Source organism: Apiospora kogelbergensis, assembly GCF_038363985.1.
Source record: "Apiospora kogelbergensis strain CBS 113332 chromosome Unknown utg000001l_segment0_segment0, whole genome shotgun sequence".
In the NCBI taxonomy this organism is placed as follows: Eukaryota; Fungi; Ascomycota; class Sordariomycetes; order Amphisphaeriales; family Apiosporaceae; genus Apiospora; species Apiospora kogelbergensis.
This window is the reverse complement of record NW_027117418.1, coordinates 646,375-667,779: the sequence shown is the minus strand read 5'-3', so window position 1 is coordinate 667,779 and position 21,405 is coordinate 646,375. Positions and strand designations below refer to the sequence as shown.

General features: G+C 57.2%; 5 protein-coding genes across 5 annotated transcripts; 1 reads left to right on the top strand and 4 right to left on the bottom strand.

The window, feature by feature from the left end:
- Positions 1–443: 443 nt before the first annotated feature.
- On the bottom strand, positions 444–4,301 carry PG998_000224 (Sterol 3-beta-glucosyltransferase; the record flags this gene model as incomplete). Its single annotated transcript, XM_066867042.1, has 5 exons — positions 444–644; positions 713–1,106; positions 1,171–1,378; positions 1,470–4,054; positions 4,129–4,301. 5 exons carry the CDS (start codon positions 4,299–4,301, stop codon positions 444–446), a joined length of 3,561 nt encoding a protein of 1,186 aa, XP_066735457.1.
- Positions 4,302–6,154: 1,853 nt separating this feature from the next.
- On the bottom strand, positions 6,155–8,016 carry PG998_000223 (uncharacterized protein; the record flags this gene model as incomplete). The annotated part of the gene is made up of 2 exons (XM_066867041.1): positions 6,155–7,099; positions 7,165–8,016. 2 exons carry the CDS (start codon positions 8,014–8,016, stop codon positions 6,155–6,157), a joined length of 1,797 nt encoding a protein of 598 aa, XP_066735456.1.
- A 1,253-nt stretch (positions 8,017–9,269) lies between these two features.
- Positions 9,270–11,022, bottom strand: PG998_000222 (glycoside hydrolase family 5 protein; the record flags this gene model as incomplete). The annotated part of the gene is made up of 4 exons (XM_066867040.1): positions 9,270–10,606; positions 10,665–10,761; positions 10,841–10,900; positions 10,954–11,022. The coding sequence occupies 4 exons, from the start codon at positions 11,020–11,022 to the stop codon at positions 9,270–9,272; spliced, it is 1,563 nt and encodes a 520-aa protein (XP_066735455.1).
- A 1,434-nt stretch (positions 11,023–12,456) lies between these two features.
- On the top strand, positions 12,457–13,553 carry PG998_000221 (rhomboid-domain-containing protein; the record flags this gene model as incomplete). The annotated part of the gene is made up of 2 exons (XM_066867039.1): positions 12,457–13,058; positions 13,151–13,553. The coding sequence occupies 2 exons, from the start codon at positions 12,457–12,459 to the stop codon at positions 13,551–13,553; spliced, it is 1,005 nt and encodes a 334-aa protein (XP_066735454.1).
- Positions 13,554–16,345: 2,792 nt separating this feature from the next.
- Positions 16,346–18,019, bottom strand: PG998_000220 (uncharacterized protein; the record flags this gene model as incomplete). Its single annotated transcript, XM_066867038.1, has 2 exons — positions 16,346–17,797; positions 17,879–18,019. The coding sequence occupies 2 exons, from the start codon at positions 18,017–18,019 to the stop codon at positions 16,346–16,348; spliced, it is 1,593 nt and encodes a 530-aa protein (XP_066735453.1).
- Between the last annotated feature and the right edge of the window lie 3,386 nt (positions 18,020–21,405).

Sequence of the window (21,405 nt, the reverse complement as noted above, 5' to 3'; positions counted from 1 at the left end):
TACGTCTAATTCGCATGATTGCAGTATTCTCTCACGAATCACTGTGACCACGTGTAGATGCTTGAAAAAAAAACTTAACCTGTCATCTTCCATTAAACGTCGACAAAGAGTGTTCCAACTAGCTTGCAACATCTCACCAGTCCAAGTGATTTAATAGGTATACAACACATTAATTATACTAAGAAGAAAGTTTCTAGTAACTCAACAGAGAAAACCTTTATGCTACTGCTACCACTACTATTATAGTGGCATGTATGTAATCTCATGAAGGGGTGAATTTTGATCAAACGAAGAACGAGAAAGGGGGTATCCATCAGCAGGAAAACAAAACAAAGTAAAAAGACCAAAAGGCGAATGGCAGTCAACCCCGCCTATGTCCCATCCATCCATCCACGCATCCCCTTTTCCATTCTCGTCCTTCCAGTCCATCACACCACACTCCCTCACCGGACCCTCGCACTATCCCCCACCCCCATCGGAACCGTATCCTGCCGATTCGGCGCCACCCGCTCCCCCTCGACATCCTCCCTGACGGCCCGCGACGCGTTCTGCGCCGCCTCGCGCTGCACCTCGCCCACCACCTTCTTCTTGTTCTCCTCGCCCTCCCTTTCCCTTTCTTCCTCGTCCCGCACCTCTTCCTCCTCCTGCTGCCGCGACAACCTGCGGCTCCCGCTCTTCGTGCTCTTCGTCGTGGCCCCCCGCGGCTCCCGACCCCGCCGCGCTGGTCGAGGCTCCTGCGCGACTTGCCCAGCACCGTGTTGATGTGCTCCCCGTTCTTGACCGCCGCGATGGCCTTCTCCGCGAGCTCGACGCTCTCGAACGCCTGGCCGCGCCCCCACTCGCCGAGCTCCAAGCCGTGCTTCCCGCTGGGCCCGCCCGCGCCGCCGCCCGTCGGGTCGCCCGCCGCCTCCGGGTCGCGGTCGCGGTCGCGGCGGCTGTGGTACTGCATGTGCGGCCGGCGGTGCAGGCGCGCCGCGATGCTGCGCTTCCCGTTCTCGGCCTGGACGAGCTCGCCGAGCTGGCGCAGGACGTCGTAGCCCTTGTACGTCTCCTCGGAGAGGGCCTGGCGCTCCGGCTTGTCGAGCTCGAGCAAGGTCGCGCTGCGCCTGGACGATGCGGGCGCGGCGCACGTAGCGGGCCGGGTTGTGGCGCCGCTCCAGCTGCTTGGACATGCCCTTGAGCGTGTACCCGAACGGCGACACGATGGCAGCAATGGGCTTCAGCACCAGGCCGCCGAACCCCATGGCCACGCCGCCCAGCGCCCCGCCGACGCCGTCCTGCTTGGCGCCCTTGACCGGCAGGCGCACGATTCCTGTCACGCCGTCGTAGATGCCGAAGACGAACTCGTGGCCCGCGGCCTGGAGTCCTGACTTGATACCTGTGACTCGGGGCGGGCGACGCACCGTGTCATCTCCGTATAGCCGGGGCGCGTTGTGGAAACCCTGCGCGATAGCCATGGCTAAGTCGACGGGGGGCCTGGGCGATGGCCTTGCCCGACTTCTCCAGCCCCTTGGAGATATCCGCGCCGTACTCTTCGGCGGCATTGTCTATACCCGGGGTGGTAGCGGTGAGGATCGAGTTATTCGTGAGCTGCGTCTGCGCAGCCGGCCGCTTATCTTTGGCCTGTTCCTCAGCTTTCTGCTGCTGCATACCCGTAGCTTCGGCGCCGGAAGGGTTGTTCGGGAACGGGAACTCGGACGCGCCGGCGTTGGCGCCGGGGGCCGTCGTCTTGGGCGTCTTGGGCTCGGCCGCCTTCTTCTTCTGCGTCAACTTCTGCTGGCGCTTAGCCTCCTTCTTCTTCTTGCGCTCCGTCCGCTTCGTAGAGGTCCGGGCGATCCGATAGGGCACGCTTCCGAACCCCGTGAAGAACTCGCCGATGGCGCTGCCCATAGCCCCCGCGATACCGGTGACGGGCTCACCGGGGCCCTCGAAGTCGTTCCACTCTTGGTGGCGCACCAGCCGCAGCCGCCGCCAGGACAGCAGGCCCTTCTCCACGAGGATGTCGGCCGCGACCGCGCTCAGCTTGATGTTCGTGTCCTTGACCTTCCAGACCGCCACGCGGTCACTCAGAATGGAGCATCGCATCGACTTCTCCCCGCTGAGCGCGAGATGGCTGTGGAACGACCTCACGGCGTTCTTGGCACCATCACCCTCCGCTTCAATGCTCTCGGCAATTTTCTGCGCGCCCTTGCGAGCTTCGTCTGTCAAGCAGAATTTGATGCCATCCGCGAGCTTGTCGACGTCGAGCTGCTTGTAGGGTACGGCCTCGGGCCCTGCGCCTGCAGTGCCGATCATGGTGCCCCAGAAATGCTGATCGCCGAAGAAGGGCACGACCATGGTTGGCAAGCCGCACTTGAGCGCGATTGCCGTGGTGCCGGCTCCACCGTGGATGACGGCCGCCTGGACCTTGGGGAACAGCCAATCGTGCGGGGTGTTCTCGAGCATGTAGATGTTGTCAGGCGTGTTCTCGCCGCCCAGTCCACCCCAGCCCTTGGAAACCAGCGCCCGAACGCCGGCTTTCTTGACGCCTTCGAATATCATCTCAGTGAATTTGTCCGCATCGTCGACCACAATCGAACCGAAGCCAATGTAGATGGGCTTGTCGCCATTATCAAGAAACTCGACGAGATCCTCGGGCGGCTCGAAGGTGGATGCGAGATCCAAGAAGGTGAAACCCGCGATATCGATTTCTGGGCCCCAATCTTCCGGTTTCGGCACCAAGCCGGGACTCCAAAGATAGGTATACGGCACATGTAGTCGATACGTGGAACCCGGAGCCCACAACGTAGAAACGGGATCGAGCTTCAGCGTGTTGACGCGGAAGTCGTTGACCAGGTCGCCGAGTCCCTGCCACACCATCATCTCCACCAGGGGGTAGGACATGAAGTTGGTGTAGCCGGGGTCGACGTTGGTCTTCTTGATACTCGCCAGCGGGTGAGGGAAGGCCTGGGTCGGCGTGTAGGGGAACGTGAACATGAGATGCAGCGGGATGCCCAACGCCTCGGCGCAGTGGATGTGGGCAAAGCTGGGCGGGTTCGCGATGATGGCGTCGGCCACGAAGGGAGCCCTGTTGCCCATCATCTTGAGATTGGCCTCGTCCTTCTCGTTGTCCGTGGCGTTGATGCAGGCGCGCCAGAAGCCGTCGAACATCTCGGCCATGGCGTTGCGCCGGCGGCCAATGTCGCCAGCCTTGACCGACTCCAGCTTGGGGATCATGCCGGGATTCTTGACCATGAACGCCATCAGCTCCGACGGGTCGCCGCCGACCGAGAAGAACTCCAGACCCGAGTCTTTCTCGACAAACTCCCGGAACGCGGGGTGGGTTGCTATGCGGACGCGGTGGCCATAGTTCTCCTTAAGCACTTTCCCGATCTTGAGGAAGGGCTGGGCGTCTCCTCTCGACCCAATGACCATGATGACAATGTTCAGCTTCGGCCGTCTGTGCGTCTGGGACGTGGTGGTCGTGTCCGAAGACAGACGCGACGGACTGCCCCGTCCCGAGTTGACCTTGTCGGCGCCGGGTACAATCCTCTTGACGGCCGTCCCCAGTGCCTTGGCCAAATATCCGGTATTGCTCGTGTCGTTGACGGTAATGTTCAAGCGGCCGTCTCTCTTAACCTTGCCCTTGGTGCTATATTTATCATTACCAACCTTGAAGCGGCGATACTGGTCATCGCTCCGCCTCCGCTTCTCTTTGGCCGAGGCTTCGGTGCCTTCTTGCGGCGATGCGCCCGCTGCCGTCGCCGATTCTCCATGACCCTCGTGTTCGTCTTCGGATGCGGACGAATCCGAGCTGTCGCTAATTTCTTCCTGCTCGCGACGCGCCTGAAGGGCGGCGTTCAGCACGGAGATGTTAGTCCCGGCTCGCTTGATCGCCGGGAACGAAGAGACATGTCGGTCGAGCCCGCGGGGCGGTCCGTCGGTGACGAAATGTCTCTGGCCCTCAAGGGACGGGCGCTCGTCTTTCGCTTTTGCCTTCGCCTGCAACGGCTCGGATTTGGTCTTGACGGGGCCTTCGACGTTGGTGGGGGCGGCAGCAGCGGCGCTACTGCTGCTGCTGCCATCGGGGGTTTTGGAGCGAGCTGCTGAGCGTTCGCCGTCGACGGCGGCGGTCCGCGGCGGCGAGACGGGGACTGGACGTCGGGCGGGACGAGGCTGGGGTAGACGACGTTGCCCTGGGCATCGCGGACGAGGGCGCCGGGGCGATCTTCGCCCTGGGTGTCTTCGAGCCGAATCGACTCGTCAGACGGGTCTGGCTTGATCGGACCCGAAGGTGGCTTGTCTAACTCAAGTCCTGGCATCGAAACCGGCAGTCACTCCGAAAGGAGCACTGGGCTAATCTCTGGCGGCAGTTGCTGCTCTCCGTCGTAGCAGGTTCGAGTTCGAGGTCGGAAAGCAGATTCGTAAGGTCACAACAATACCTTACGCAGGGGTGGGCGAAGAAGCACCTTGTTGATTTACTTGTAGTTCCGGAGAAATTCACAATCGGGGTTCCTGTTGGTAGGTCTTCAAGCCGGCATGGCTGATCGTTGGGCGCTACACTAAGTCGTGACGTGCCAGTGCGGTAGGGATCAAGCTTCTAGCAATTCGGGGGATGCACTGGTGTTGGGTGGTAGACGCGGGCCCACAATCGATCGGTATGATATTAGTAGAGGATGCAAAGCCAAGTCCAGTCTCTCCGACTGGTGATCTATTTGCAAAGATGGATATTTGGGTATAGTATTAAGGAAGAATGCAGTCCTTTGGGAATTGCCTGAGGGGAGAGAAACCCATGACATTCGAATGTGTCACGAGAGTTTTTGGCAGGTGAAAAAGCTCAAGGTACATGACATCACATCTCGATTTCCCCCAGCGCAGATGCGGCCGGGGGAGAGAGCGGCAAGGCGGGTTGGCTGTAAACAATCATACTAGGTAATAGCCTCAGTGCATTAGCGGCTTAGCCAGGGGCTACAGAAGGGCCACTGAGTCCGCCTACGGCCTGTCAAACCCAATTGAGGCACTCTTGTGGCTAGGCCGGAGCGATTGGCCCGGACACGCCCAAGCCAAAAGCGCAAACCACAAGGCAAAAGCGTGCCGCTCTACCCCAGAGTTCGCAACCTGACTGAGCATGGGACTTGCCTGTAAGATTATCATCGTGTGCATTTGTGTGTGCGTGCGCCGTGTGTCCCACTCCCACTACCGTGTGCGTGTGTGCGCTGTTCATTCTTCGAGACGCAAACGGACAGACCACTGCATGAGGGATTCGTCATCACGGCATTCTCTGTGCAAGGGTCGCTTTGCTCATTCCCGGGGAGGAAACAGATTGATTGGGGGGCGGGCGACTGGTTTTACTTGGCTATATCTCGGTTGCAGGTAAAAATAACAGAAAGACGTTCGACAACTAAAATAACAGGTTTTAGGAGGGTGAACCCCGGACTGCCGACTTCGTGTTGATTGAGCCTTCCTCTCACGTGTATGTCTTGGTTAGGATCCTGAGGATAAGGTGCGCGCGAAGGAATATCGTCCGATTCCGAAACGACCGCATGTCTGCTGGTTGAACGTTCACTCTCGCAAGCGTTGGTTGGAGATTCTCAATACTGGAATGGAGAGTAGCTAAAAAAACAAAAAAAAAAAAAAAAAAAAAAAAGGCGTGATGCACTAGCCGCGAATCGAACGCGGGGCCCATCGATGGCAACGATGGATTTTACCACTAAACCACTAGTGCCTAGCTCGAAGAGGATTGAGGTGAAAGATTTGACTTTATTGACATATATATTATTCAAGAACTCAAGTCGACGCTGCTAATCACTTTATTGAAGGAGTTAAATTCGACACCAACGATACGGATGAGTACGCAAACACGGCGACGAATGCTAGAAGCCAGGTAGGCTTTCCTATCATGAAGCTTCTCATTGTCTCATTCCCAAGTTCTACACTCAAATTCTAAACGCGATGCATAGCTGCGTCACAACACAGTAGGCAGAATAGATCGGTCCTGGCTAGGTATTCCTGTTCTGGCCATCCATCCATCCCTTCTCCTATCCAGCCAGTCAGTTACCCGGGAAACCCATCCAAACCATCACGGATTCCCTTCCCCTTCCCCTGGGCCAACCCTCGAGGAAAATACCACCATCGCCATCATTATCAAACGCATGCTCTTTCTTTCTTTCTTTCTCTATAGGGGAATACTCCTCAGTCTATCCACCAAGATAGCCAACTCCATCTTCTCCCCCTCGCCGAGCTCAGGCGTACCCTGCTGTAGCTTCTCCGCGCCGCTGACGAGCGGATCCACGAACCGCTGCTCGACGGCCGCGCCCATGCCCGACGGCACCGCGGCCTTGAGCAGCGCGGACGAGAACAAGAAGTAGCCGAAGTTGGCGACCTGGGCGAGGAAGATATTGTTCTGCGCCCAGAACTCGGCCAGCTCGCCGTGGTCCATGCCCTTGACCTCCTGCATGTCCGGGAAGATGAAGTACTGGAGCCGGTCGAGGACCTCGGGGCCCGTGAAGGCGTTGGAGGGCGCGCCTTCCTTGTTAGCGGCGAGAAGCTCCTCCTTCAGCCAGGTCACGGCCACGGCCTTGAGCGTCGCGAACATGCAGTTCTCCAGCAGGTCCTCGAGGATCTCCTGCCGATTGTGGTCGTCCGGGTCCGAGTGCAGGACGAGGCCCGCGTAGGTCGTTGCGGCGTTCCGCACGTGCAGGTTAGGGTGGAAGACGCTGACCAGCGTGAGGCTGTGGTGGTAGGCCATGACGTTTGTTTCCTCGGTTGCCGAGACGAGATTCATATGCTTCAGGCCGAGGCCCACGGTCAGGAGCGCATCCGCGATTCCGGGGTTCTCGACAATCTCGTTTTGCGCATCCGATCCGAGGAATCGCTCTAGCAGTGTCTTGTGCTCGGGAAAGAGGTGCATTTCGGGTGACGGGTGATTGGCCTCGAACACTTCTGCCGAGAAGATCCAGTAGGCTATCAAGGATACGGCGCCGCCGGGTGACAGGTGGATTTCATCGGCTGAGCTGAAGTCTTCGAAATTAGCCAGAGGGTCAAAACCGCTGGCTCTTTCGTATATGCCCTTAACAAAAGATGGAGAGCAGTCGTCCACTCCCAGATCACGTAGTATTGCCTGTTATTATTCTGGTTAGATAGGTTTGCCTAAAGCATTAGACTCGCAACCATGTTTGAGCTTACGACAAATTGCCCGACCACAGCGTCTCTTTCTTGTAGTGTATCGTCCTCAGTGTACTTCTGCGTCATAGTTTTCCTGCCCGGAAGATTCTTTTCCGGGTGGTATTTCTCCAAGAGGCGGGCGGACCATTGCATCTCGTTATTGTTGATATATCGCTGCAGTATGCACGTGACGAAGGCCTGGAGCAGCTTGGACTGCATCATCTCCTCGGTGGGGTCCTCCTGCTCGGCCTCGGGGTCCGGGGCGTTCTTGGACGCATCGCCGTGCTGGTCGGGGTCGAGGACGTTGATGCTCGACTTGCGGCTGGGCAGCGGGGGCCGCTTGCGCCCGGAGAGCGAGCGCACCAGGTTGATGACCGAGGCCGTCATCTCGGGCGTCGGCTGGTAGGCCTCGTAGACCTTGACCAGCGACGAGCCCAGGAACCGTGACGGGTACTTGGTCTTGATGCGCCGGTGCAGGATGGCCAGCATGCCGAGCAGCGTGATGAAGCGCGCCGCGACGTCCTTCGGGGTTTCCTCCTCCTCGCCTGCCTGGGCCAGTGCAGCGCCCTGGTCTTCTGATTCGTCGTTTAACTGCTCCAGCGCCTCCATGACTTTGATCATGACCTCGCGGGGGTTGCCCAGCCGGGCGACCGTCTCCAGACATGTCTCCGCGCCCGGGATGCGCAAGAGGATCTGGACGAGGTCCCAGCCAATCTCCTGGGTGAGCTGAGGGTCGTTCTCCAGCACCTCATTCACCGTAGGCAGGACCTCGGGGGTCGTGACATTGTACTGCAGGATGGTGAGGTAGGTGAAGCGGTCCTTCTCTTTAGCGCCCTCGCGGATGGCAGTGATGGCCTCAGACAGCTCCGGCATGGTGACGTCGTCGTGGGTGGAAGACTTGCTTCTACGGGGATAAAACAAATGGAATATCTGGTGAAAGTATTACCTAATCTAAGGATGCAGGTATAGATCCAGCAGTCATTAACGATACTGTATATCTGGCGGGAGAACGGAGGATGGATGAACAATGAGTCGAAACGAATGTCTTGGCGGTCCGTGGTGGGTTTGGAGGTTTGCTTGGGCAGGTGAGTGTGACGTGTGTGGAAATGGCCTGGCTGGGCGCTGGGCTTTTCTTGGGACTGGCCAGAAGACAGGCGGCCGATGGGTCTGGCTGAATGGGAATGAGGGGGCTACGACTTGGGCTGCCCATCTGCCCACTTACTGCAAGACTATTCCCATCAAATACAGGCTACAGGGTTCCGTCAACAGGGCTATCTTAGTTCTTAGCATGTACAGCAGCGTCGATTGCTTGCCTTGCTGCATCGCATTGTTCCCTACGCGTTCGCTACCCCACCATCCCACCCTCTGCTGCGGGGCAATCGCCTACATGTAGATGGCACACGTTGAACCATGGTTCGCAGCAATATCGTAGCCAAGATAGACTATGTTTTACATGGGATATGCATCTCTCCTGACTTCTGGCTGATGTGCCTAACCGTCCACCCGCTATCTATATTAGCTGCCTGCACTTTACTCTACCCCTGACCCCTGTGCCGACGTGTCTCACGTCTCACCCATATCAACTACCAACTACCTATTCTCCGAGCCGCGACCCCCTGGCGCAATCTATCAATCTGAAGTAGCCGGACGAACGAAGTTTACTAAGCTCACGTGAGCATCTCTGGCAGCAACAGCATGAGACATGACTTGTTGGCAAGAATGTAGCTTTCCATATTGTGAAGAAGAATTCAAAGGCCATATATAATTCCTGCATATCATGGCCGAGCACAGCGCAGGCGCTGATGGGCTCGAGGCTATCTGAACCCTTCTAAGGATCCAGTAACCACGAGTAAGCAGGCACGTATACTGTGCCTACTCCTCGTGAGTAGTATATGTAATAGTAAAATGCCTATGCGACATTTCGATAGCATTTCGTCCGCTAGGCTTTTAGCCAGCCCGCGAGACCTTTCCCACAGAGATCCAGTGCCATCGCCGATACGCCCAAAGTATCAAACCCTTAGTTTTAGCCGCTCGAAGAAATCAGATTTGGCGTACCCATCGTACATAATAAATTATATAAACACAGAAGAAGTAATTACGACACACACATTCCGACAGGACAAGACTTATGACGGTATATCGCTACTATAAGAGCAAAGCGACGAAAAGTGCCCCAGCGCACACCAGCGGATAACTTGCTGCTGTAGCAAACTTGCCGGCCGTCGCTCCCGAAGCCAGGGGGCCCCCGGTGGCCCCGGGCGATCCGGGGGCTTTGGGCAAGCCCGGCGACGAGCCGCCGCCGAGGGGCTGAAGGCGGCGGGCCTGGCGGTCGGGCTGGGCATCTGGGGCGGGGCGTCGGTGGCGCTGAAGAGGCGGGTCATGGTGGTCATGCCGGAGATGGGCGACGTGATAAACATCTCGGTGTTGGAGTCGATGGGCCGCGTGCTGAACTTGGACACCACCGTCGGCGCCGCCGTCAGCAGCGGGATCGTCACCAGGTTGCCCGTCGCCGTCGGCAGCAGCAGCGACGGCGGCAGCACCATGGTGCTCGACGGCGAGAGCGACGTGCCGCCCACGGGCTTCTGCGCCGAGGGGGGCAGGGCGATGGTGTTGTTGTTGCGAGAAGGGCCGGGCGTGCCGCCGACCATGGTGTTGTTCGAGTTCTTCCACGGCGCCACCACGCACTGCATCATCACCTGGTTGTCGACGTACTTGCCGTTCTGCTTCGAGGGCGTCAGGCCGAGCACGTACGAGGCGTCGAAGCTGCCGGCGGCCCATCCGACGAAGCCGACGAAGACGTCCGAGTTGGCGTTGATGAAGTTGTTCTGGGAGCAGAAGGCCTTGAGACACGACGCGGCACTGGACGCGCCGCTCTCGCTCACGAGGCCCTTCCTGCCGTTGGCGCGGAGGAACGTGGCCACGCCCTTGAAAGCCTCGACGTTGTCGGTGACGCACTCCTTATGGGTCCCCGAGTTGTCCTCGTCGAGGTACTTGTGGATGTCGAGCACCAGGTTGTCGGTCGTGCCGTCCGGGTTCTTGACGTCCAGCAGGGCGGCCGCGGAGCCGCTCGAGACCAGCGTCGCCGCGCTGTCGAAGTTGGTGCCGGGCAGCAGGATCATCTGCGACTTGGCGCCGGCCTGGCGGATCGCAGTCACCACCTTCTGGCACGTCTGGGCCCAGAGGCCGACGTCGAGGTCGTGCGGCTCGTTCATGATCTCGAAAGCGACCTTGTCGTTCGCGGCGTATTTGCTGGCCAGCTGGCTCCAGAGGCTAACGAATTGATCGTCGCTGGGGCCGCCCTGCCCGATGACACCACCGTTCCATCGCGCAAAGTTGTGGATGTCGATCATGCAGTGAGCACCGGTTTTTAAGCACGACTGCACCATCTGGTCGTATTTCCCCACGTTGTTGGCGTCGAGGCTGCCCCCGAGCTGGTTGTTGACAAGGAATTGCCAAGAGATAGCTTCATGATGTCAGTTGATCATATCTTCCGAAAATAGCACACGAATGGTAGTCCGTACGAAGTCTCATCATGTTCATCCCAAGATCGCCAACGAAATGTTTCATCTGGTCGGCGCCGTCGCTCGGCAGCTGGGCGGAAGCTATGGGACAGTTGCCCTGTGGAGGTGTCAGTCGGCCATGTCCTCCTCATCCGCCTAGAGTGTATAATATAGTATTAGGGTGTAGGTTAACTCACATCGATCTGACATCCAAAGTCGCCGCCGGCAATAGCAACACCCTTCTTGAAGTTAGCATCCTTGTGTGCAACACCTGATACTTGTCACGTCATGCGAGATCTTCTTGACCTACCAGATATTGGACCTTGGCCTGTGCAATAGTAGAGGCCAAGCCCAGCAGAAAGAAATTGTGGAACAACATGATCAACACGAATATAGAGAAGAAGAATAGGTATAATAAAACGGGACAAGGGCAAGAAACGAAAGGGCAAATTCCAAAACAAGAAGTGAAGGTAAATGTTCGACTAGGAACAAGAGCGAATGTAAAGACGTTGGCCGAAAGCGAGCAACGGCATGAGGCGGACGACAGGGAAAGGAGAGCAAACAAAGCGAAAGCCCTCACAAGAGTCAGTCAACTGATCGGAAGATGGGCTGAGAGTCCAGCGCGGGCGTTCGTAGGGGCGTTGCGCCGCGATTATATTGAAATGAACCTTCGCTCTCTCTCTCTGCTGCTGCTATTTCTTCCGTGTCCCCTCCCCATCCCGGCCGCCTCCATTGTGGGAATGAGCATGGACATGGGCTTGTGGGCAAATGGGCATCTAGACTTTGCGAGTCCTAATGGGACGGGGTGGCCAATGAGCGTGGCAGGATGGCACGACGGTGCTGGCGAACAGGGGGGCTCCGAACCTCAAACACCTCCAGTCTCAAGCTGTGCTGGTTCGGACCAATCCCCTGCCCAGCCAAAAAACGAAAAAAGCAAGGGGAGCCGCGGCGTCGGCTGTGCTCGGGCTAGGCCGACTTCGCTTTAGCCTGGCGATCAGATATGGAACGATCCGAGCTGTCTGGCTCTGCTTGCTGCCCTCGTCATTAAACCCATCCCACGGATCCGGGTTAGGCTGTTGCGCCGGTGTCGTCTGCTAATCACACTGGCCGTCTAGTTCTGTAAGAAGCTCCTGATTGAAGCGAAGGGGGCTGGGTGGATTGGTGAAGAAACTGCTAGGTTACTGGATAGCAGACTCTGGCGGGTTGGCAAGGACTGGACCAGAGGCTACTGCAGACGGACCTAGGGCCTAGGACTTTGCATTGTTGGCAGTTACGCGTGCATGTTGCGCTATATCTCACAGCAGGCACTCTGGGCAATGCATGAACCTCCAAGCCACTTTGCCATATGGAGTCCCGTTTTAATCAATTAGCCACAAGTTGGCAGGTTCACTGGGGCGGATAATGCGTCGTTGCTTTTTGGCCACAGCCGGACAAGCATCCAACGGCACTTGAAGATCCAGTCGTTCCAGAAGTTGAGAAGAAGGAAAGAATGCGACCTGATCGGTCAGAATCTCATCAATCTACTACGACTATGCGCATGGATTGGATTGCAGCTGGTTCTAAATGAGGAAACGAAAAACCCGCAATCCGCCCAGACAGTCCCGGCGAATTCAACTCCTCCAGCCAGCAGCCAGGAGGATCCCAGGTCAAGGTAGCAGCGGCAGGAGTCGAGAGCCCAGAGCCATTAGCGATCCGCTCACTCGATCCTTGCTCCACCTGCAATTGATACAGTACACACTTACCACCATCGGCTAGTCCGCCAGCCAAGCACACGCCTTCCAGTAGGATATCAGTCACAGCCGTGAACGTCAACATGTTGCGCCAGTGGCTGAGACAAAAGCTGCCGTCGCGCATCTTCGCTCCTCGGCGCAGCTACGGCACAGGCGGCGCATCCGGGGAGTATGGTGGACACGAGCCCCGCGTCCGCGTCCTCGGCCCGACCGTGTGGTGCACCACGGCCATCGGCGCCGTCTACCTCGGGTGTGCGGCCTACGAGGTGCACCAGGACGCCCAGGCCGTCAAGAAGGACCAGTCGCGCCGCGGCTGGCTGCCGGCATCGTCGTCGGGGTCGGGGTCGTCGTCGTCCTTGACCTTTGACCAGCTCGAGGCCGAGCGGTCCACGTCTCTTAGGCAAGGCATGCACCACTATCGCAGCCAAGGGCCCGCCGAAGCATGGCAACCCAGCCCGGTGGTCCTCGCGGCCATCGGTACCAACGTCGGCATCTTCGCCGCTAACAAGCTCGTGCCGTCGACCTGGATGCATTTCGCCCACGTTGCCACCTCGCCGCGGAACTACACCCTCTTCACTTCCATGTTTGGGCACGTCAGTCTCATGCATCTCGGTTTCAACATGTATGCCCTGATGTCATTTGCACCTCATGTCCAACAGAACCGGACATTCCAGGGGAGCGATAGGTAAGACCAGCTGTTTTTGAGGATTCACCCGTCCATCGATACCCACTGTTCCGTCAAGTGATCCCCTGAACTAACACCGCCCTGCCTCACAGCCACTTTGCCGCCTTCTATCTAGGCTCCGGCCTCGCCGCCAGTCTGGGAAGCCATCTCTCCAAAGTCTGGCCCAACGCGGCGAGCCGCCACACCGCCGGGCTGGGCGCCAGCGGCGCCATCATGGCCATCCTCGCCTCGTTCGCCATGTCGAACCCCCACGCGCAGATCGGCATCATGTTCGTGCCCGGCAGCCTGCCCGCGCAGCAGGCCCTGATGGCACTGACGGCCTTTGAGCTGTACGGCCTCTTCGTCGGCATCTCCTGGCTGCCGCTGGGCCACGCGGCGCACCTCACGGGGCTCGCCGTCGGCGCCGCCTACGTCCACTTCGACGGGCGGAAGCGTCTTTGGACACCGGCGCGGCGGTTGGCGTTCTACTCGATGCAGCGGTTCAAGATGATATAGATCAGGCGGCGGCGGTGCACAGTTCCCGAGGACAGAGGTAGAAACATTGGCTTAGGCCCGGACAATTCGCAGACTTCATGACGCCTTCTGAATATAGCTTACAGGCCAATTTGGCAGAGTGCCATTGGTCAACGTATCTTAGAGCAGGCAGGATATTGTGACGTGCGCACGAACCATGAGATGTTCTGGTGTTCGGTCTATTATACAGGAGATACCCCCTCAATCGACGTACTATCTACTTCAATCACCGCCCCTATATCTCAGTATCTTCATCATGCGGCTTGTACAACAAGTAGCTGCCCGGCCAGGTACCTCGAAGAGCTTGGGCAGGCGGGTTCATGGCACGTTGTGTGCAGGGCAAAGCAACACGGGGAGGTAGCATGGTGCTGAGAAGTTCGCCGGGGCCACGGGTCTTACTAGCTTGAAGAGCTTCCATGAAGGTAGGTAGGTAGGTATACATTGAGAATAAAAAGAAGAACGAAAGGCATAAATGACTTCAAGCCTATTCTCGAAGCGCAATGCGCAGTACCACCAAAAATGTATACGACGCGAATGGCAAAAGGAAAGTTCTCTCTGGCGGGGAATTGAACCCCGGTCTCGAGCGTTCCATGTCACCACGTGGAATGACAAGCTCGCATACTGACCACTATACTACCAAAGACTCTAGGCCTCGTCGATGTCCTGTGAGAGAGTTTTCTTTATCGTGGACTAATATCTCTAGTGTATTCTCATAATTGGATAAAAATCCCGCTACAAGCACAATACCATGTGGGGGCGGGCCGGCTTATGGCAAACGATAGAAGAGCAGCAACGCACGGCGGGCGACGGTTTGGAGAGCTTCCCGGGGGAAAAAAACCTTCATCCTCTATACGACAGATCAGGGAAGACCGTAGACAGCCTAGGCATACACGGAGAAGGAAAAAGCAAGATGTCTGTCTATCTTTTCCCTCTCCCCCGCTATAGCAGATGCCGACAATGCACCAAGACCAAAACACCAAAAAATCATCGTGAGAACCCAGCACACCATCTTGACAGAATCGGCAAAAGTAAACTCTCTGGCGGGGAATTGAACCCCGGTCTCGAGCGAATCGTGTGTGTTGAAGACATGACAAGCTCGCATACTGACCACTATACTACCAAAGACACGAAGTGTGCGTGATGCATTGATGAGTGTTTCGCCTTTACTAGCAATTAAGACCGCTCCCACCCTGCTTCTGCTTGCACAATAACTGTGTACGTATCTGCTTAGGGCGGGTAGTCAGGCTTATGGGTGGGAAGGCCCAGCTCAGGGGTCGGGTACGGTATGGATGTACAGCTGGGGAGTTTCGACAGAGTGTGCTTGGTGATGTATTGGGTAGCTGGTCCGTTGGGAAAATGTGACGCCCTCTTCATGTAGGGAGATGAGAACAGTGGCCTGAAGGAACGAGCTAGGAGACAATTAGACACAGAAGAGGGACATGCCTCTCTGTCTCTCCGGATGCAGACTTCCCACCGAGGCGGGTTTGGATTCGCCTCCCTGACCGGCTGGCTGACACCCCTGGTTCAGCATCCCTCTTCTCGGCGACGACCCGAGCAAAAAGACAAAACGGCAAAAGAGAAGCTCGTCCGAGTATCTGCACTAGCCGCGAATCGAACGCGGGGCCCATCGATGGCAACGATGGATTTTACCACTAAACCACTAGTGCTTCGAATGCGGCGTTATTCTGTATGACAAAATAGCTGATTATTGTAACCTAGGTACTCAGACGGTTTCCAGGGGGCGGGGGCAGATTATGTTCTCCCTTTGATTGCCTTATGTGGCAGGCAGTATAAAGATGGCTCGATGGCATGAGGAGTGCTGTGACTCGAGTAGGATGAATGTAGTAAGCAGCAATGACTAGCACTTTCAATTGACCAAGGTAGATAGTGTTGAACTTCATAGGTCACAGGCAGGCGGACGAAGAACCAAGTAGTGTAACAAAGCAAAAACGTAGTTGGTATATGATATCTCTAAAGTATAATGACACTGCTGTGCTGCTATGCTACAGTCTAGAAGGTTGGTTGCTGGTAGGTATAAGGTCGTAATCGTCGACCCCAATGATACTCGTATATATCCCATTCCCCCATCCCGTTCCCATTCCTACCCACCGATTCCCAGTCCCAATTCCATCCGACACCGACAACATGGTAAGTCGGTCCCACCGTATATCCTGTATCCTTCGTAACCGCCGCAGCGATGTGCGTCTCCCAAACGATAATGATGCCAGAAATGCATCGTAGGTTCCGTGTTTATTATTCGTACAAGGGGCACACCAGGTGCCTTCACTTATGTCGGTTAAGAAGATCTTCCACAAAGTAGGAGTGGTAAAGGTGGCTATCCAGTCCTGGTTGGACATCACGCTTGTTGTTGATCAGTCCCGTAATCTAGGACTCGCCATGCCGTGCCCCGAAGCTTGCAGAGATGAGGGCAAGGCGTGTCGAGGTTGGTGGCAGAGGGCGATTCGATCATAGAGGTGGCTGTTTAAAGGACCAAAAATGCCGTTGACTGTCTCATGTGTTTCATGGTTGATGACAGCAGACAAGATTGGCCCAAAATAGACGCATCGACCATAGTGTGTCGTATCCCGATTCATCAGGAAGCTGACGCGGTGGCGTGAAGGCTCAAATGAGCTAGTGTACCACCTATGCCATCATGCTTTTGACGACTGGCCCTTATAACCGAGCCATGGTCGTGCGTCGTGTGAAGAAGTATTCGTCTCTCCCAGAGAGAAGAGTGGTTGATTAGTAGGCAACAAAAGAATCCTCAATCCATCTCATGACTCTCTGGGCCGGATGATGTCCGCCATCCACCCCGCATCGCTCGAAAGGTCGTCGAGTCCGGCGTCGATCGTCGGCAAGTTGAGCAGGGTCGCGTTGTCACCCACCGGCAGCCCGTTATCGCAACGAGCCAGAAACTGCGGCGACTCCGCCGTCACCGTCGCTTGCGACAGCGCGGACGGGTCCCTGTTGTGATGATGCTTCTGCCCCGGTTCCTGCGGCGGCAAGCTGTACCCCGCAAAGGGGTGGTAGAGCTCCTTGCCGCCGCCGAGCTTCTCGTCGTCGCGCGAGGGGCGCAGGTCGTCCTCCTCCTCCGTCTCCTCCGACTCGTCGTGGTCGCCCTCGCCCTCGAAGTACGACGAGCTGCTGCCGGAGCCGCCGCCGCCGCGCGAGCTGCGCGACAGGCTCGAGATGCTCGACGTGGGCGAGAAGGGCGTCGTGATGGCGTAGGCGCCCGCCGCCGCCGACGACGACGACGACAGCGAGAAGCGCGACTTGGGGATGTGCAGCTTGAAGGCGGCCGAGTGGCGGCCGGCGGCGGTTGTGCTGCTGTGCTGCTCCGAGCGCGTGTCGGGGCGCGCGGCCGAGGCGGGGTGGTTCGGCACGATGGTGTCGGACGACGCGTTGACGCAGGACGTGATGGAGGGCGAGGAGAAGCTGCGCAGGAACGGGGGCGGCGACAGCAGGGTGCTGGGCGCGCCCTCGCCGGCGCCCGCCGCCGCGGCGTGCGAGGCGAAGTTGTCGTCGTCCTCGTTCTCCTCCATGATCTGCTCGGGGATGGACAGGCCGCCGCCGCCCGCCGGGTTGGGGTCGGTGACGACGGGCGGCTTGTCGTCGCAGAGGAAACGCCGCAGCGCCTCGGGGGACATGTCACGGGACCGGCTGCTTCCGCCTGAGGGCGTGGTGCTGCGGGTGGTGGGGTGCTCCGCGGCGGAGGCGGAGGCGGAGGAGGGGAAGCTCTGGGTGCTGCGGCTGCTGTGGCAGCTCTTCATCGACGCCGCGTCCTCGTTGTCGCTGCAGCTGTTGGCGGGGGCGGCGCCCTTGCTGCGGTCGCAGCTGCCGCCGCGCTTGGAGGGCTTCAGGCCGAACAGGCGGCGTGCCGAGACCCACCGTGGCGTGGGCGACTGGGAGCGTGACGGCCTTTGGGGTTGCGGCACCTCTGGCGGTGACGGCTTGTGGAGTTGCAGGGCCTCGGACGGCGACGAGCTGACGAGGCTTCTGGCCATGCCGGGCGCCGTGGGGGCCGGCCGGGGCGATCTGAATTTGTCCATGGGGTTCATGGTCCTGTAGTCGGCTGCTGTCACGGAAGTCATGGAGGCACTCCTGTGGCGGGAAGGATGTTCAGTGGGAACGTCGAGGGTATTTACGGTCTGGCCCGGGAGGTAGGGGCAGGACGTGGTACTAGGCATAGCAGGATCGTGTGTCTCAGTTGACCCGTCTATCTCGTACTAAAGGGGTGGGCGATTGTTGTTTGTAATTAGCACGGTACGGACGTACACGCGGGTGATGATTGGCGTCTGGCTACTTACGTAGTAGTAGTATGTCTGACCCATTCTGAGACCACCGGTTCGCTTGGGAGAAATGAAGCTCTGATCACCATCACAGACGATGTCTTGGAAAGTGTGGCAGCCTCGCCATTGTCCCCGGGAACGGCGAGCGTCCCGCTCCATCTTATATGGGTTGGCGAAGTTGTCCCAGGACCCAAACAACTGCACCGACTGGATGGACTGATGTGTACGACTAATGCAAGGTCAGCCATATTGCAAACTCATAATGTGCCTGGGTGCATGCGACTACTGCAGGGTACAGGAAAATCAACGCGACATTGACATGGCCTTCTTTCTTGGTTGTAAGGCTACATAGGTGGACTACCTGTGCCTGTCTGCCTGGCTGCCCACCAACACAATACGAACATGTAGCAGCATCCTTCCACACTGCTTCACTCGGCAGTGGGTCGATCCCGGGGTCAATGGTCGAGGGAAACATTGAACACAGCCGAAACATTCGTCAGCTGATCATGGCCCATTGGAGACGGACATGGCGCATCCTTCCCATTCCTACTCCAACTGCCAGCTCCAACCCATCCTCGACTTGGACGGATGCGGCGCAAGCCAAGGGGGGCCGGGGATGGCGTGGCGGGCTGCACAACAGCTTGCACGCACAGGGGGAGGGGGTGATGCACTTGCTCCAATCCCAGACTGCCAGGTTCCGACCGGCATGACCGGGGGCTAATTTGCTCAGTCATAATAGGCTGTATAAGAAATTGTAGCCACACATCGATGAGCCATCGACCGGGAATGGCTGGTCATGGACGTTTGTTCTTTTTCTTTTTTTCGCACTCTATCTCCCCAACCCAATTCTTGGGGAAATTGCCGTGTACTTTCCCATCCGGGAAATTGGGTAAGGCTGATATATTGGGAAAAAAGATAATGAAAGCAATGGAATGAAAGCAATGCCGGCGCCGGGGTGCTGGTCCAATGGGCTAAAGACCGACCTTGGCAATGTCTCTCCCTTGCGTAGATTACGCACCAACAGGGAAATGCTGAGCTGGGGGAGAAGTAATAAGACAAGGCCCTGCCTGTCTCGTACGGGGAAGAACGCGGACGACGGGGGAGCACACGGCTGACGAGAGCCCTATGCCCGAGCTGTCGGGTTGGAACAATCGATGCTAGGGCTGCAAGAGGGGGGACGCAGAGACGGGAAGGCAAGCCAATAATGACGAATAAGAGGCGTTCGGCTCCAGAAGAAGAAAAACGCCTGCAATCAAAGAAAACCGATAGAGTAGGCAGGCAGGCAGGTAGGCAGGGCAGTAAATAAACGAGAAAATGAAAAAACAATACGAAGTGCGTGAGACTCACAGCAGGAAAGTGAAGAGGGTAGTCGAGGGATCCATGGTCTGGCATGGGAGGGATCGAGATCCGGCCATATTTGAAGTCGTGACAATACCGTCCAATGCCGAATATATGGCAGGGTGCCGTGACGCTATTCCAGGGTTGCCAACCAAAATGTACCAAATATAGGTATCAGCAGCCGCGCAGTTCAGTTTGCACTCTTAGGACTTAGTAATGAAACACGTTGGCTCTCGCTGCCGACATGTTTCAGTAAACGCAGTATCCAATCAGTTGGTGATTCGAAGCTTCTAATTGTGAATTCCAGGGAATTCACTGAACCAATTGGAATAGTTTCAGTATGCCGCGTCCGGAAGCGCCGTGATCCTCTTGGGAGGTGAGCGCGGTCTTTTGCGCCCAATTGCGTATAAGTCCCCCAGTTGCGCTTATGCTGACGGGTGTGTTTTTGGCGCTTACGGGGAGCGAGTGAGCTGATGCAGGGCTCCCGAATCAGGCAACGTAGTGAACACGGGTTGGCGGATCGATTTCCCTGTTCGGATCGTATCTGTCTCAGCGTAATCGGCGGTCGAGGTCTCCCAGGTCAATAACCAAAAACTGTCGGCCCGTGGTACGATAAGGATGATGATGATGGTACGGTGGCAGAGGTTGGTGGTGACGACGATAGCGCTGACGAGACGGACTTTTGGGTTCGAGGAGGGGGGAGAGAGGAAACCGTCCGGCGTAATAGATAGTCGCAACAACGTTCTTTTTTATCAAGGGAATGGGGTAAGCCGGCCTGCCGACGAAGACTAGTAAGAAGCTGAACTCCGGAGGCTGACTGCCTTTTTCTCTCTATTTTTTGCTTTTGCCCTGCTTTTCGCTTCCCTTCCCGGGACGGCTAAGATTATATCGTCAAGATAGAGGGCGGGACTAGGAGAGATTCAGTGCCAAGATTTCGATGGTTCCTGACCAGGACTCCAGACTTCGCTGGGTACGGTTTCCAGGAGGCGTGGGATTGGCTGGTTGGGATGGGCCGCTAAAACCGCAGAGGCTTAGGCCTGGCGGGCATGGTCGACGCAAGAAATTCCCAGTTATCCACGGTGGGCCATGTTTGAGAGTTGAAGCTAAGCTAGATGAGATGGGGAGGAACGGCGTGTAAAGCCGCCAGTTCTGTTCCGAGGGGGCGGAGAGCGAGGCAGGGCGAGGCAGGCAATGCTTGCTGCAAGTGTACGGCAAGGCAAGGCAAGGCAAAGTCGATCACCAGAATCGATCCAGATCGCGAAGCTATAGTAGCACTGCACTATTGGGAAGCTGGAAGGAAAAAAGAACAATGCTGTGGATCTGGAGCGATGAAGGGACGGACAAGAAGAAAAGAGGGTTGGCTGGGCGGTATGCAACATATTAATCTTCAAAGCGTGGTCTAATCGGAGGCAGAGGACATCTACGACTCTACAGCTCAGCACAGCACAGCACTCGCTCCCTTCCACTTTACCCTGGATTTTGGGCAACAAGAGGCGCCCAGAGAGGCCCGAAGGTCGTGGGCATGACGACAATGCTTCGAGGTCTGCGCAACTAGCGTGGACGGAATCGTCGAGAGACGGTCGGAGGGGCTGAGACGAAAGGGAAGCTGATCTGCACAGGGTCCGGCGAATGGAGTTGCCGCTTTCTCAAACACACCTCCCAAGCAGAGCACGGGATTCGTCGGCATGGCGAGAGGGACCTACTGCAACCCGATTGATCCTTTTCAGCTTGTACGTGTTCATTATCTGGATGCATACGTCGCAGCATGCATACGCAGAAGTCTATGCATGTGTAGGTCATCTGGTCACAATACATGTGGACTTATGCATACACTAATCTCACCCTCTGCGTCTTTCTGCGTGACCTTGTGCATCGCCGAACCGTCACAATGTGGTAACCACTTACATACCCGTTCAAGAAGAGGGGAGGCCAGAAGGGAGGCGAGAATGAGAGAGATGGGTAACAGTGGCAAGCCAGCGTTTCGCTGCATCATACATGGCACGAGGCCCAATCATCGACATGTTGCCCCCATCCATCCCGCCCGGCATGGAGCCGAAAAGCAGGTTCATCAATTTTACTCGGCGGTGTCGCGACTTGGAGCCAATGGTGGCGCATCGGCCAGGCACAGGAGAAAAGAGTGTGAAGGGAGAGGGCCATCAAAAAACGTGGTGGATAGACCCAAGCGGGGAAAGATGCCAATCGACAGG